The 16,115-nt window shown below is 44.7% G+C and overlaps 1 protein-coding gene across 2 annotated transcripts in view; it reads left to right on the top strand.

The window, feature by feature from the left end:
* Window positions 1-14,037, top strand: part of faf1 (Fas (TNFRSF6) associated factor 1) — a 46,859-nt gene extending 32,822 nt beyond the window's left edge. Inside the window, exons 15-20 of one of the 2 annotated variants that reach the window (XM_029147846.3) lie at window positions 247-383; window positions 458-546; window positions 2,924-3,004; window positions 3,335-3,412; window positions 6,413-6,628; window positions 12,989-14,037. In XM_029147846.3, the coding sequence (XP_029003679.1) occupies window positions 247-383; window positions 458-546; window positions 2,924-3,004; window positions 3,335-3,412; window positions 6,413-6,628; window positions 12,989-13,072 (685 nt within the window). In that variant the 3' untranslated portion in view covers window positions 13,073-14,037. The other variant, XM_055508015.1, reaches the window with a different exon arrangement.
* The last annotated feature ends 2,078 nt before the right edge of the window (window positions 14,038-16,115 follow it).

The raw sequence follows: 16,115 nt of genomic DNA, 5'->3' as shown, positions 1-16,115 counted from the left end.
GCATGTCACTCTGATGGAATAAGAAAATGCAGAATTGGTTTTAAAGTCCTTAATGCCACGAGTTGTATGTCTTTCTCTTCTTTTTTTTTGCTGCCGGTTTAGAAGCTAGAATATATGCTACTATTTTCACACATTGCACATATGTACATATTATGATGTTTTTTACGTTTTTATTTTTTTGAATATGAGATTTGTAAATTGAAGAGAAATTGACACTTTGGTTGGATTGGTTTGTTTGTCTTTCAGACTACTCACCATGTGTACAAGGCATTTTGGCAGCGTGGTGACACAGACTATACGGACGTACAAGACAGACCAGTTCCCCTTGCTGCTCGTAGTCATGGGCAAACGCACATCCAACGAAGTCCTAAATGTTATTCAAGGTAATTTCTACTTTATTGATTGTCTGATACTGTAAGAGAATTGTCTTTACATTGTGATTATTATTCATGGTTAGGCAATACAACGGTGGATGAGCTCATGATGAGGTTAATGGGAGCAATGGAGATCTTCACAGCACAACAACAAGAGGACATCAAAGATGAGGTAATGAATCCTCTTCTAAAGAAGCCTGCGACTGCAGAAAACAATAAACAACAAGGTCTCATTTTAAATGTGTAAGGAAATAGTTTGGATTTAATATTATACAATAGTGCAAAGATGGAGATCTTTGATAAAATAAACTTTAACAGCTGACTGACTTGCTGCTAGTATTGGTGATCAGCCTCATTTCCATTAAATTGGAGTTTATTTGGGCGGCTGCAATTTGAGTAGATACAGGACTCAGACTGCATGTGACCCGTTTTACCCCCACAGAAAGCCGACAAACACAGTGGAGGGGTCGACCGCATACAAAACCCCAGGGAAGAGTGGTGACGGTCTTTGATGTGATAGACAGGAATCTGGGACAGTATGACGGGGAGATCCTCTCGCTGTCAAAGACTTGGACTTGACCCTCTTACCCACATGTTTACTCAGTGACATCAAACAAGACAATGAGTGAAACACCATGCGTTTTTGTCCAGACAGGCTTTTAGTCAGCTGTGTACTTCAGTAATCCTTCCACGCTTTCTTTGTACTCTGTACAGATTTTAGTCTGATGTTTAGAAAGCAGCAACAAATCTAGAATGTACAGTATTTTGTATTTGATTCGTTATATAAAGTTCAGTGTAGTGAGTTCACATACATAACATATGTGTCACCTGTGAAATCCTTTGTCACTGTCTCTGCTGCTGTTAACTACTGTATCTATAGATGACAGCTGCCACACTGCATTAGTTCAGTCAGGCAGCAGCTCCTCCAACAGTGCTGTTGTGATCGTCTCAGGTATGGGAACCGTGGCTAAGCAGTAGGTCTGTCACACACCTACACTCAGCCTGAGGCCTCCTCAGGTGCGTTACTCATTGTTGGTGACAGCTATTCTCTCTGTTACTATTACTCCAGAGCTCTGGCTTCATTTTGGAGTTGTCACTCTTATCACACTTCAAATAATCATTAAGGACATGAAGTATTTAACGCATTTACTGTATGCGAGTCAGCTACCTGCGAATCATGAACTGTAGGTTCACATTTAAGGCGGGCCTATTATCTGATCCCGGTAACCATAATTGCAGGACGTTATCTAATGGCCGTCTCTGACTCATCTTCGCTGAGGCAGCTTTCAGTTGTTGGTGAATGAACTTCTCCTCCGCACACCCTTCCTTCATTCTTCCTCCTGCTTTTTTCCTTTTACTGCTCAGACATAAGGCAAACTCAGACACAAACACAGATGCTCAACCAAGTCAGACATTCCTCTTTGACAGTCACTTTTGTGTTTGTCTGGAAGCAAAGCAGCTGGACAGTGTCGTGGCTTCCTCCAACCTACAGTTGTCTGTGTTTTAGCTTAGTTGTTAGTAACAGACTGACTAATCAGCCTCACACCATATTTGGTCATTGCGAATGCACTTCAGATGAAGTACAAAACCAAGGCTTTGGCTGAAGCCATTACAGGCTTATGATTCGTTCTTGGGACAAAGGTGTTCAGACATTGACAACTTTAATTTACAGCTTTTTAAATCTGCTGTAAAAGTTTTCCACATTAGTGAACATTGGATGTGTCTGGCAGTCATCATCACTTGAAAATGACAGCTTTACTGCTTTAGAATAACACAGTTTGAGCAGATACAGACACAATAACGTTTCACGCATCAGGTGCACGTTCATTTGAAGCCGGTGAAAACATTTCACAGCGGTTCAAACCGAGTATCATTCATTAACCGCTGTGAGATTTGTTTGCGTGACTCATGGCCTGTCTATTGAAAGTGGACACTTTTGATGCTTTTGTGCCCGTCTCCCATTCTTTTACAGTTTCCTTTCAATCTGCATCTATTATAGGAGCCAAAAGCACAAATGTATCCTTTGCATTTCAGACTGAATACAACAATGCACACTGTGTTCTTTTCCCCTTCGCTGCACAGTGGTCTCCTGATCATCACAATAAGCTAACGTTGCCATATCCGGGCTGGCACACAGCATGGGCCTTTACAAAATAGAAAAATAATGGCAGCGCACTGTTAACACAATGGGCACTCGTATTTATTCCCAGTCTTTATAAAACACTTTGTAGCCCACAGCAGGTAAAAAGAGAAAGGCCGCTTGTCCTCTTCCCTCTGTACAAACAGGAAGAGAGAGGCAGACTGAATGATAGAGAAGGGAACAGTGAAAGTGAGATGAGGACACATAAAAGAGACTCAGGATCTAGTAAATGACATCCCGGTCACATTGAATTCCCCACTGGTGCTATTCTTTGTACCTTAAATTTGTATGTAACCACAATTGACATGCAGCATTTTCCTCCTAGCTCCCACACCCGGCACCTCGGCTTAGATGTTTTGTCCTTGTGTGACTTCCATTATGTTAATGCCCCCCCCCCCCCTTCACCCAGGACGAGCGCGAGGCAAGAGAGATGGTGAAGAGAGAGCAGGATGAGGCCTACCGCGTGTCTTTAGAAGCGGACCGTAAGAAGGTACCTTTGCATCAAGCTGTGTTTTTACTGTTGCTGTCAGTTCCTGCTTATAGTAATTTGAGATGCTGGATAAAACCAAAGGATTAAAACCGCAGTATGCTTTTGCTAAATTGCTAATTCTAATATAAAATAGATGCTTTTATTATTACTGGGTGCTATAAGATCGTGTTTTAGTGTATTTACATGTTACTTAAGGTTATTCTGGCACAAATGAATGACACAGAATGTGAAACAGTGGTTGCAAATGAGGTAAACTACTAAGTTGTCACATATATTTTCATTCTGCTGCTAGATCACGTTTGAGTAAATTCCTGGGTAATTTTTTTTTAGAGAGAAGCCCAAGAAAGAGAAGAGGCCGAGCAAGTTCGCCTGGAACAGATGCGAAAGGAGCAGGAGGAAGAGAAGGAGGTAAGAGGAAGAGACGAGCAGTATACACACAGTGCATCATACTCACATTAATATCCTGTAGGACTCAGTTCTAGGCTGACCGGTCTGTGTTTTACCAGTGAGCGTCTTGCTCTTGTGTTACTATAATGAGTCAATTAGTTTGTGGTTTTGGTGAAGCCTGCCATTCAGTGAAGCACATGTAGCGTGGATGAAATGACACGCGGCAATTTTAGAAGAACAAAATATCCTAATTACAGTGAGGCCCGTCCCTGTAGATGTCACCTGACATGCACGCGGTTATTGTTCTGTTGGACTGCTTTGCATTGGTGCAGCACACATCTTTGTATTGAAGCCTGACTGAACAAAGGTCTGGGCCAGCTCATGTACACAGGCTTGTGCACAAACACACACGACCTAAGCAAACATACATATTCACGTGAGAACAATTATTGTATGACAGAGGGGGCAAATACACACAGATGCATGCGCGCTGTCACGCATGCTCGGAAAACAATGATCGTCTGCGAGGATGGCACCAGCGTTGTACAGTCTACAGTAATATAGTGTAGTGCTCGTTGATTTTTGTTTACTCAGCAGCACAGAGCCTGGGGGAACTGCTAGGTATTGGGTGACCCTGTTCACTCAGGTGATTTGTCACTTAAGTTAAACAGACAACAACAAAAGGGACTCGGGCTGGGCCTCCTTAATTATATCACTGTAGTCCACTAACCAAACTGTGCCAACGCTTGTGAAATTTAATCAACAATAGCCATCATGACCGTGTGTTTTTACTTACATCAGTCTTCTCTGCTCAAGCACTGTTGGTTCCATGCTGCTTCTAGAGCACAATCGGTACATGTCATATTGGTGCTAAACATCTTGGGGCCCACAGATGCATGATGTGGGATCTGTTGGGTTTAGTTGTGTAAGGTCTTAAATCTTACCTTGTAAAGTGCCTTGAGATAACTTTAACTAAACTAAAATTAAATTGAATGATGGACAAGAAAAGGGCAATAATATAGTTGTATTAATCCAATTCATTCATTAAAAAAATAATGAAATAACATGTAAATAAATGTGTTTATCAAATGTTGATATGACACATTTTGTTGCTGTTTACGGTTCAATTAGGTTTTACGAGGCCATAGGCTGTTACTGTGATCGAACCTGCCGATGAAACAAAAACATCAGAGAAAGCTGTCCCTCTAGCATTGTCCTCTCTCTGGTGGCACCTGTGATTCCATTCTGTGCCCAGACTAGTGAGATGAGGAGGAAGTGGAGATAAGATGGGAACTGGTAGGTTGAGAGGGCTGTGCAGCGTGTTTGTGTGGGTTGACATTACTATTTACTTCCTTCAGGGGTCTTAGCATACAGTTGTGTGGTTGTCAGATGCGGCCCTGTACCCCCCACACCCCCCCCACCTGTCATCTGTTTGCTTTGTGTGGTTAGCTGAGTGGAGCTACAGAGGTAGGTAAATGGACAGGTAGATGCTTCTTATTATTTGTGTGGAGCAGCCCAGGCCTGAGGCTTCACCAGACGTGTGCTCTGTGGTTTCTTCAGGGATGCTACCTCCCACTTGTGTGGGAGGGTTGTGCTTGTGTCTGCGGCTGGCTGTCTGCATTTGTATGTCCACACACACACAAATAACAGACAAGTGTGTGTGTGTGTCTGTGTGTGTGCCTGTGAGTGTGTTGCTTTGTCCCCAGGGGTCCCTTTAACTCAGTCAGCATCAGCTCTTATACCTGAGGGAGCTGATGGCGGAGCGGCACGCGCCCTACCCTGCCCACCCAACACCAGAAGCTGCTAATGAGCTACTGTTGTACACTCTTATGAAATATAATTGCATTATGGTGTGTAAATAAAGCCGGGGCGTGTTGTCACAGCATATGCTCCCCGGCTGGCCAAACAGGAACAACAAGATGGGGGCGGTGGTGAGGGTGAGGGGCACGAGCAGAATAAAGGGGAAGGCTCATGGGAGAGGCTGGAGCTGATTAGCTCTGCTGTGTAAGACAAGAGTTGGTGGTTGTCTTTGTGTTAGAAAAGTCAACCTTCGCTCTCTACACGCGATGACATCTATCAGCACGGACGCCTGAAGACTTGTTGGTGCAAACAGTTGGTGGAAGATACTGAGAGCCTGAGCAGGCTCGGTCTTTAGTGTCGGTGAATCGTGGCTGATCCCCAGCAAACGGTGTGATGGAGGCCCGCAGTACTCCTCACTGTTTTTAATGTACTGCATTGCTACTTGGCAACGTTTTGAGCTACTCCAGGCTTCAGGGAGCAGGGTGAGACACAGGACAGCTAATTTAATAGCGTTCTCAGGACAAAAAGATCTTTTAATTAATGTGAGGCCACAGTGCTGCAAGCAGACTCTTGGCTTGTCTTTCATACAATGTCATCATTCTTGCAACTGACGGGGGCGCTGACGACTGTTTGCTTTAGATATATAATATATATAGTATAAATAAATGTTCTTTAACTTATACCAACACAAAGGAACAAGCTGATTATATTATGATCAAATCCTGTGTTGTTTCCCTTTAGTCTAAAAGTGTGTTGCAGTTTTCAAGAAAACAAGCCTCAGTTATAAACTTTTTGAAAACAATACACCACAGTAGACATCTATCTTATTTTTTTTTTTAATTTTCATTGGTTTTGTCATTTTTCGATCATCACTGAAATGCTTTTGTTTTGGTAAACTCTCATTATTACTCGAGCTGCTCTGTAAAATAAACAGATGCTGAGTGTGTGAAAGACAGCTGCATTTCCCCAGCACCTGTATGTATAGCACTGTAAACATCTCTGCCTTCAGTCAACAATGCACCACTCTGTAGAGAAACCGCCGTTATGCTGTGCATTACTTCATCATAATATTTATGTTCATTAACCACTGTAGTGTGTGAAGAATACGTTTTATGACTGCACCTTATCCTGTGTTATGTCTCGCTTCTACAATATAATGTTAATATTAAATTTAGCCATTTACAACTATTGATCAAAATGCATTTTTTCATCTTCCCTCAGGCAATACGCTTGTCTCTGGAGCAGGCCCTTCCACCGGAGCCCGATGAGGAGTCAGGAGAGCAAATCAGCAAACTGCGAATTCGCACGCCCAGTGGCGAGTTCCTGGAGAGGCGCTTCCTAGGCAGCTGTAGGCTTCAGGTCCTCTTTGACTTCGTGGCGTCCAAGGGATACCCCTTCGAAGAGTTCAAGCTCCTCACCACCTTCCCTCGTAGAAATGTGAGTCGTGCACGCGCGCTCTCAAAGTCACAAACACACGCCCAGAAACACTTTCGAAGACCAACACATCTATTAAATTTGAACTTGAACCTTAAATTACCTCATTGGATTTGTACTGACCTTCAACACGAAGGGCGCTAGATTCATCCCTATTTCTGACGAGTAGCAGCAGGTTATGAAGGGTTGTCGGCCACAGCTCACGTCTCTGCAGGAGAGATCCACGGCTGTAATTGGCTTTCCCGTTTGGGTCTGAAGGTCTTGCGAGGGGAAAGCGGCAGAGATATTAGTTAAAGGTATTAGTTAAAGAATCTGATTTATTACTTATATTTCTTGCTTTTATCATTGTAGATGTTTATGGTTTGTGCGCTGCTGCAGCAACTGCCTTTGTTTATTTCTACCTGTGACGGGGCACGTTAAGCCACCAGTTAATCCTTCCACCTGCGCACACGTGTTATTGAGTGAATATTAATTAGCCCAGTCCACTGTGAATACAGTACACTATGACTGTTAGGATACAGTTGTCAGCAGTATTCTCTATGGCTCTGCTGCAGCACCCGGTCAGCTCCCAGCAGCTACTGGAGGGTTGGGTCGCCGTGCTCGGCGGTAGCTAATGAGCACTGGTTTTAACTACCAGTTTAATTAGCCGGGCTGCTGGAAACAAAAATTAGATTTCCATTAATCAAGAGAGGAGTGTATGTGAAGGGGTGGGTGGTGATGGTGGTTGTATAGAGGTGTGTGTGTGTGTGTGTAGGCTTGTCCAGGCAGTGTGCCATGCTAGTCTGTTGGGACTGCTGGGGCACAAACACCTCAAACTGACGCATGCGCACACACACGTTAACACGTAGCTCACACTCCTCATTTCGTCACAAGCGCACACTTCAACACACGCACAAATATTTTCAAGCAAACACATGCCCCACTCACAACTTTGTCACTTAAAGGATTCACAGTTGTCTCTTTATAATCAAGAGTAAACATGTGTTTGAGACAGAGATAAAGATGTGTCTGCATCGCAGATGAAATTCCGGCAAAAACAGGATGGGAGGATTAGGGGGGTAGAGACGCGAGAAGAGGATGGTGACTGCAGAAGTCGGCGAAAAGGGAACAGAGAAGACAAAAGCTTAAACAAAGAGAAGATTTAATCAGAGAAACAGTCGGAAAGAGAAAAGGATAGAGAAGACAAGTGGAGAAGATATTAAAAAGAAGAGGATGGGAGATAATTCCAGAAAACAGAAAGGCGAGAGATTTGTGGAAAGGGAGTGGGGAAGCAGCTCGGTAGTAGTGCCAGTATGAGGCTGTGAACACAGGCCCCTGTCTAATCCTGCAGCTCTGTGTTGTAATTAAATGAGAGGGAGCATAGAAAGCCTCCATCCCGTCCAGACGCTCTCACTGTTGCTCTGCCAGGATCAGGGGATAGAGGATAGACCACTATTGCATTTGTAATACTGCACAACTGTTGAAACCTTCTTTCCCTTTTCTAGTTTTCGGTGGCTTTGTGCAGTGTCACTCTTTCTTTTGCTCTTTCCCTCGTTGTCGTCCCTCTTCATTAAATTTCCACTCCTTCGACTGGAAGACACCTTTTGGAACAACTCACTTTATTGGGATTCTAAGTGAACGCATATGTAAAATAATTGGAGATAAAACTACAACGCGAGCGATCAGGACGAAGGCTCATGTTGTAGAACTATAACGCACTGTCCACAAAGATGAGAACCGACTGGAACATCTGTGATTCATGCTTTTCTCACCTTCCTGCAGCCCGGCCAATAAATGCCTATTAGTCTCCAATTTTTGGACTGCGTCTCTTCCCCAACATTTGGTATCAGTGGCTTATCTCTTCAGCACTACAGCAGGCCTAACACTGGCATCATTTGTACTAGGCTTAGCCGTGCTCAGGGAACTAACCCTTTCTCCATTTCTATGACTGTCAGCGAGTTTGTGGAAGAGGGGGGGGCATTTAGTGTTTCAGCGTGGAGCTTTTCATTCAAGAATTTCCTTCTTTTTCTTTGATACAGGCTGAGCGCAAACCAGCGCCGAAAGGCCCGAGGTCTTCTTCTTTCAGCTCGCGGTGAACATGTTTAGACTGCTGACATAATAATCGGCAATCGGCTCTTCCTGCCTGGCGGCTCATTGACACCCAAACACTGTGGAAGCGGAGTATTGGCTTCTCACTGTGATACTGTACTGTATTTCACCTTCTGCTAATCCGCCGTCCAGCGCCGCCGCCGTCTTTCGTCCGAGCGATTCTTAGACAAAACTCGAGATGTAGAAACAATAAACCGCGGCGCTGAAATCGGTTTCACATCTGTTGCACGGGTGTGTTTTGTTTTTCTTCTGCCGCTATCTGACAGTCGTTTTCACAGGAGGAGCTGCAGGAGTTTATTTTAAAATCGCTTCATTCGGAGTTGCTTCCTCTGGGCTGCTCTCGTAATCTCCCCCTCTCGCTCTCCAAACCCACTGCTCCATCCCTGAACCTAACATTACATATGGCTCCATCTTAGGCCACCATCTACAGTAAATGATCTCCTGGAAATTACCCTTAAGCTCAGCTATAATAAATCATTATTTTCTTTCTTTATTAGGCTGTTCTGTGGAAAATTATACCAAACTAAAATTACTATTCATAACAGAGAGACTCTTGTTTTCCCCTGATAATCGCAGGCCCCTCTTCACCTTCAACCCTTTCTTTTCTCCTCCTTCGCTTTCCCTCCCTCTGTCTCCCTTTTCCCTCCTCTTTCCTCCCCCCTCCCTAAACACTTTTCCTCACATGCATTTAGAATTTTCTCTTGCCCTCATTCGTTGCCCAATGCTTCTTCTCATTCCTTCCTTTTTTTAAATTGATTCATCAAAAGCATCTTATAAATATACTTTCTTCATTTGCTCGTCTTCGTTTCCCATATTGCCCCCCCCCCCCCTCAGCCCAGACCCCCACCCCCTCCACTCCGGTCTGTGCGGTGCTTTTCTCCCTTTGAAGTACCGTATTCGGATTTGTTCTTTTCTGTTCGCGCCCCGGCGCTACGTGCTGTCAACGCTTCTGGCAGCAGATAATGATCTCCCACTGCTTTTGTAACCTGCCAAATAAACACTTGACAACACTAGTTTAAAACAGACAAGTTATTTGGTTTTAATTAACATAGTAGAGCCTGTAATGGCTTCATTAAAAATGCGTTATTTCAGCTGCACATTTGATTATGTTGGAAACGGACATCTCGAGGGCCCGTGTTTATTTTGCCTTTCTTTTCTTTCACGGCTGAGCGTTGCTTAGTGTCGCCTTCTCTGTTATCAGTGTGTTTTATTCATTTTGAGTCAAGTGTCTTACATTGTGCTATTTATTTTAAATTACGTGCTAATTATGTGGTTTTAACCGTAGTAAAATCTTCTTTTTTTTTATGCCAAAAACACACAAGACGATTTTCTATGTCATACAAATTTCCATGAGGAAAGAAAAGATAAAATATCAAAGATTGCCGAGAAACACCATCTGTCTTTGTAGTTGGTTCCAGTTTTAAAATTAGGCTTTTTAATACTCAGCTTCCAAATATTGTTTTACCTCTTTAGATTTTGAATTTGGCAGAATTTAAGTCAGTTTTTAATCTGTTATCCATGTATTTTAATTAACAGCTGGAAAACATTTTCTTTCCTACAAATGCTCTTGAGTTCGTAAAGGAGGGGGGAGTAATGAATAAAGAATTAATGCTTTTTATTAGTCCAATAGTTTCCTGGTTTACCTCATCCAACTGATGTAAATGTGCTGATAAAAATTGTATTGACTCAAGGTTAACGACAAACTGCACAGCAGAGAGCTAGATTGTGTCTGTCTTATGTATGTATGTATGCATGCATGTATGTATGCGATGCTGTGTAGGCACAGGAGGAGAGACTATGGCTTAGGCAGAGCAGAGGAAAAACAACAGCTTTGTTTGTTGACAGATGCCTCCATGCTTATGGTCTGTTAATTGGATAACAATGTAAACAATCACCGATGGCGCCCGTCTCCTGTGTCAGTGTGGCATCTTGTTTCCCTACTTTCTTTTTCAGAGTCAGATGCTGCTCTCCCCTGTCGTCTCTCCCTGGTGCCCTGCGAGCACAGACTCTCATCCTAATTTCACTCGGAGAGCGCGCGCGCCTCCCCGCACTCGCCTACATGCTAGTTCGCGGACTCACAAGCGCACTCGCACACACCTGCTCCACCCCAAAGCCTCATTTGCTTTTACCTGATGCTGTGGTGTCATAGCAGCCTGTCAGGTTCATTAGCATGGCAGCCATTTGCGGCGCGCCGCTCCTGAGGTGGGAAAAGGAAGGCAGCAGCCCTGTTGGTTGAATTCACCACCGTTGGGATGGAATATGTTTGCAGCAAGCGCACACACACACACACACACACACAAAAACAGACACACCAATTTACCTCTCCTCATGGCATCTTGCCCCCCGCTGTGCTACGAGGCAGCTGACTAGGTGAGGGGCAGGAGGTTGATGTGGCAGCCCCTCCCTGCCCAGAGGACCCCGCTGAGAAGTCAAGAGTCTAAATGACACGTTAAAATGAGGAGAAGGAGATGAATGACACGGAGTCAAAGACTGCTGACGTGCACATGGTGTGACATTTCCAAACACCCATGGGAGATGGATTGGTTGTCTGATGTGGATGTGTCCTCATCACCTTCCACTAATTTACGTGCCTCCTGTTTTTTTTTCTCCTCTCACCCTTTCTGCTCAGATTCTTTGAACACCCTCAAGCTTTACTTTGAGTTTTTGCAGTTATCACAAGTTCTAAGGTGTCGATGTTTTAAATTAGATTTTTAAAGTTAATGAACGTGTTTAGTCCTGTCGGCTTTAATACCAGTTTAAGTTGCCAATTAAAATAAATTAGTATGTATGACTACACAGCTCTGAGTCTGAGATTGTGTAAGTTAAAATCAAAAACTCTGTTTTGTTTAAAAATCTGCTAAATTGTTAGGATTTGTATACAACACATGAATTTGACATTTTAAAATATCCCATTGTTACAACACTATGACTAAGACGGCACATTCAACAAGAGGCTGAGCAGAGGTGAAGATGTGGCTTGGTTCGAACTTAGAGTTCACGTTTCTCTTTTGGCAAAAGTCAGTCTCAGGCTTATCACTCTGCTTGTTTGGAGGTTGACCTTTAATGCCCTAAGTTCGCCCTCTGGCCTTCTAAAGCAGGTACAGGGAACTGGTTAATTATCCCACCGTGAGGTTAGAATAGGAGCCCTAATCAGAGGGCCTGACGCAGCAGTCACCAGATAAGCCCTGGACACATCTCAGTGTCACACCGCCTCGCTCATTCAGCCCAGGTGTTAGATTGGCCCGGTGTAACACAACCCCACCAGTGATTAGCTCACATAAGCTAAGAGGCCCACAGGGACAGAGGGTGTCAGAGAGAGTCAGATTGTCCTGTTTAAGAAATAAAAAAAACAGGGGTCAGACCCCCTTCATGTTGGTTAACTCGATCAGCTTCGCTGTGGGTGGTGCGGGATTATTCCTCCACTTTTAGACAATAACTGTTGTGGCAAGCGTTGAGGCTGACAAATGTTTCTGTCTTCTACAACATCAGAAATGTGTCATTAATTATTAGCCTACACACACACACACACACACACGGTCCCTCCTGTCCTGTAACCTTCATCCCTCTGCTCTGGACTGCAGCGTCTTTAAGAAAACAAAGCCTGACGGCCCTCTTAGGGAAACAACAGCTCAGATTACTGCTTAGACGTCTTAAAAACATGGTGTTAGAATAATACACACTGTACAAATTCTCCTACAAACGCACACACCCATTCATTGAACTGTGCCTGGGCTTTAGGGGAAATATGGCGAGCGGTGAAGAACGACCGTGTCTGCGTCACACGGATGAGTGGGAAAACATTTAGATAAAGAAACGATGCCAGAACTTATGCTGGGACTGGTGTTTTCAAGTCGTACCACTTTGCTGAGCCAGTTTAGGATCTGCTGCTGCTGCTCCCTGTGGGTGCGTGCCCAAAACAAAGAGGAAAAAGTAAAGCATCAAATGGCCGTCTAACAATTGTTTGAATAATTAATGAGTCAATTGGCAGAAATCTGTTTGCCAACACATGTAATAATTGGACACTAATCAGGCAACACTGCCAAATATTTGCTGTTTCCGTTTTGTGAAATGTGATATTCTGGTTTTCTGTCTTTCACATGAGGTAAAGTTTATGCATGTGTCTTGAAAGTAAATTTGTGGAAATTACAAATAATTTTCACTGTTTAATTTCAAATCATTTTAATGAGATCAGCTAGTAATAAAAGTTGTCCTTAGTTATAAAATTGTATTGGTGATGGTCTAAAGCGTTGTGCCTTTTCCTCCACCTCTTCTCAGATCACCCAGTTGGATCCAGGCTCGACTCTGCTGGAGGCCAAGTTGTTCCCACAGGAGACGCTCTTCCTGGAGGCTAAGGAGTAGGACCTGGCCCCCTGGTAGCTGAGAGGACTGAATGACTGATGAACAGGCTGGACACACACTAACTACAGAGCATGGGTCCAGCACAGTCTGGGCCTACAGTACACACACACACACACACACACCCTAACACACAGTCGTTCTCTCTGACATACATACACACACTGGCATGCACATCCAGTGACGCTCAAGTGCAAGCAAGCTTCTCTGCCCTCAGCCTGATTGTGGTACATGAATGCCCGGTGTCCATGTGTCGCACACAGAGGAGCAAAGACGGTATCACAAGCACACAGCCAAACATTGACCTCCACCAGACCCCTCTCTCTCTCTCTCTCTCTCTCTGTCTCTCTCTCTCTCTCTCTCTCTCTCTCTCTCTCTCTCTCTCTCCACTCTTCTCACACACGTCACAACTTCACCTTCCCAGCTGCTGTGTCATGGGTTTTTCCTCACAACACACAAACACAGTGTAATAACAGCATTGAGAGACCGAAGTAGACAAATGTTTGTCACAAGGAAAGAGAAAATGAACTTGTTCCCTTTGTTTCCACATTTAACACCAAGGCTGCTTTTTTAGAACATGTTTTTTTTTTTGTTTGGAATCAAAAAAAATCAAAATGAAATAAATAAAGTGCAAGAAGAGATGTTGCCCTGCCGTAGTCTGGGCCGACTCATCTCCACCTGTATTTACCCCCTTCCCCAAACTCCAGTTCTCCCCCCCCCCCCCCCCCCCCCCCTCCCCCCTCCTCCGCTCCACACCCTTCTGTCCGCCTGTGTGCCATGAGGACCGGACATGAGGCCCACCTGCAGCATCTGCTGAGCCTCCTTTGGTTTTAACATCCACTGCTCCACAAGCCAATGGATTGCTCCGTTTTCATTTTTCTTTTCCCCTCTTTAGCCTTTTTAAGTTTGATGCTGTATTAGTTTTAGTTTGATATACATTATATAAAATATATGAATATGAACATTGATTTGTCTCGGCCAGAAATCTGTTGAAGCACTGTGACACACACGATCTAAATTATACAGTAATTATTTGTTACTTACTTAACCTAATTTATGAAAATGTTGAATACGTACTTCATGGTTCAGAGCAGATGGAGGATTATTTCTAAATATAAATCAATTCTAAATATAAATTTCTACATTATGGTAAAGAAATGCAGTTTTTTTGGCTTCCATTGACATAATTCCAAAGGTGGTGACCCTTGTTGCTGGAGATCATGGTGTTAAGCTCCGTATTAATGTCTGGGGTGTGGGTGATGACACGTAGGACAAGCATTCGTCTGATTGCAGCATGATGAGCCTGAACATGATGCCAGTGCTTTCTCCACTGACCCGGGTTTTTACACATACACATGATCTTTACCTTGTGACCTGCTATTACATACGTCTCTTAATGAATGTTTTAATATTCTCACGCCACCTGGTAATATCAAGCACACTGCAGTTAATTTCCTGCCTTTGGCAGGGAGAGATCACGCAGGCTTAGCCCTCCATCTGTAGCCGAGCTCCTCTGTCAGCTCGAGGCAAAGTTTGGGAGCCCCAGCAGAGCGACGCGCCGCAAACGAGCTGCATCAGGAGAAAATGCTGCTCGCTCATCAGCGGGACACGGACGCGCGCTCCCAGTGAGACACGTGGACAGTAGTCTTTATATTTTCAAACTACAGCTCGTCAGTGGACGCTGTGAGAGGCGACAGAGGATTTGGTTAAGTGTACCTATTTTGTGGAACCAGCAGACAGCGGTTGTGTGTTTTCTATCTTAAATTCAATTTTGGATGAAGCTCCACCTACATTAAAAATATAGTATTAGGTCAATAAGTCAATGTGAGATTCAGATTCATACGTGGGAACGCATCCTAGTCTTGGGAGAACCTTCATGTAAATGTAGTCCCACAGTCGTTAAAATCTTCCTTATGAACTGGATTAAAATACTCTACACTCAAGAATGATGAGTTCTGAATTAGTCTATTTTCAAGTGGGACTTCTGGAGGCTTTACGTTAATCCTTGTGGGTGAAATGGATAATTATCTATCGCCGTAGTGATTATTGGACGAGGAGATTCTAAAACGCCGGGATTCAGGACCAGAGTGCGGAGGCGCCTCTGGTTCTACAGGTTGCGCCTGTGTGACACACGCAGCGAGTCCTCAGGTGTGCGTGAGTCGCTTTCGCTGTGGCTGTCTGCTTCTCACGCAAGGCCCGAGTGGAGCCAACGTGCTCGGCCAGCCGCGCTTCCCCAGGTTCCACCGCAGCAGAGGCGCCGCTCAAGGCTCTGGAAGGGAGAGAACAGCCCGGCTGAGGTCCCGACTCACTGGTGGAGCTGTGCATCTAGAAAAGACCTTTCAATTCAAATGCATGTTTCTGAAAAATGAGTGAGACTAATTCATGTTTTTTTTTAAATTTTAATATTAAAAGTCCTTTGCTGTTGACTGAGTCCGTGCTCTGTGGCAAACTGCTGCCTTTTCAGACACTTCCCACCAGAAGCCGTAGACGTGGCCTTGAGTCGTGAACCGATGGGAAGTGAGGCCTCACCCAACTCAACAGGACACCAGGTAACTGATACAAGAACCTGGAACGGATGAAAATGCGTTGGTTACATCTGCCTGACCGCTTCGTGAGAGTGTTGAAGAAGAAAAGCACTTTAAACCCACCCTGAACTCTAATAACATCTCCCCTCAGCGGCTTTCATGCTGATGCTGCTCACTTTCATTCAGGCGCAGGTGACCTTCAGGGGTCGCTCATTTGGAGCCGTGAGCGAGTTTGACGCTCCCTTGGCGTTGGCGGGGCGTCGTGGGGTTCACGCGGGCGGCGGCGCTCGGCTGCAGGGACACGTGCGGCCCCGGGCGAGGGCGAGCTGGGCTCGGGGCGGGCGTGAGCGACCGACAGGTGCAGCGGTGCTCGTCTGTCAGAATGCGTCTTCCTCGGGGATCCGCGTACATAGTGCAGCTCCTCTCAGGTGTGACATTACAGTTTCCACCACGCCGCGCACTGGAGCCGATGTGCGCAGGCATGTTCCTTCGTGCCGTTGCAGCTGCTGACGGTGATGGGA

This window comes from Betta splendens, chromosome 4 (assembly GCF_900634795.4).
Source record: "Betta splendens chromosome 4, fBetSpl5.4, whole genome shotgun sequence".
Lineage (NCBI taxonomy): Eukaryota > Metazoa > Chordata > Actinopteri > Anabantiformes > Osphronemidae > Betta > Betta splendens.
The sequence above is the reverse complement of the archived record's forward strand: the minus strand, read 5'-3'. Positions and strand labels throughout refer to the sequence as shown.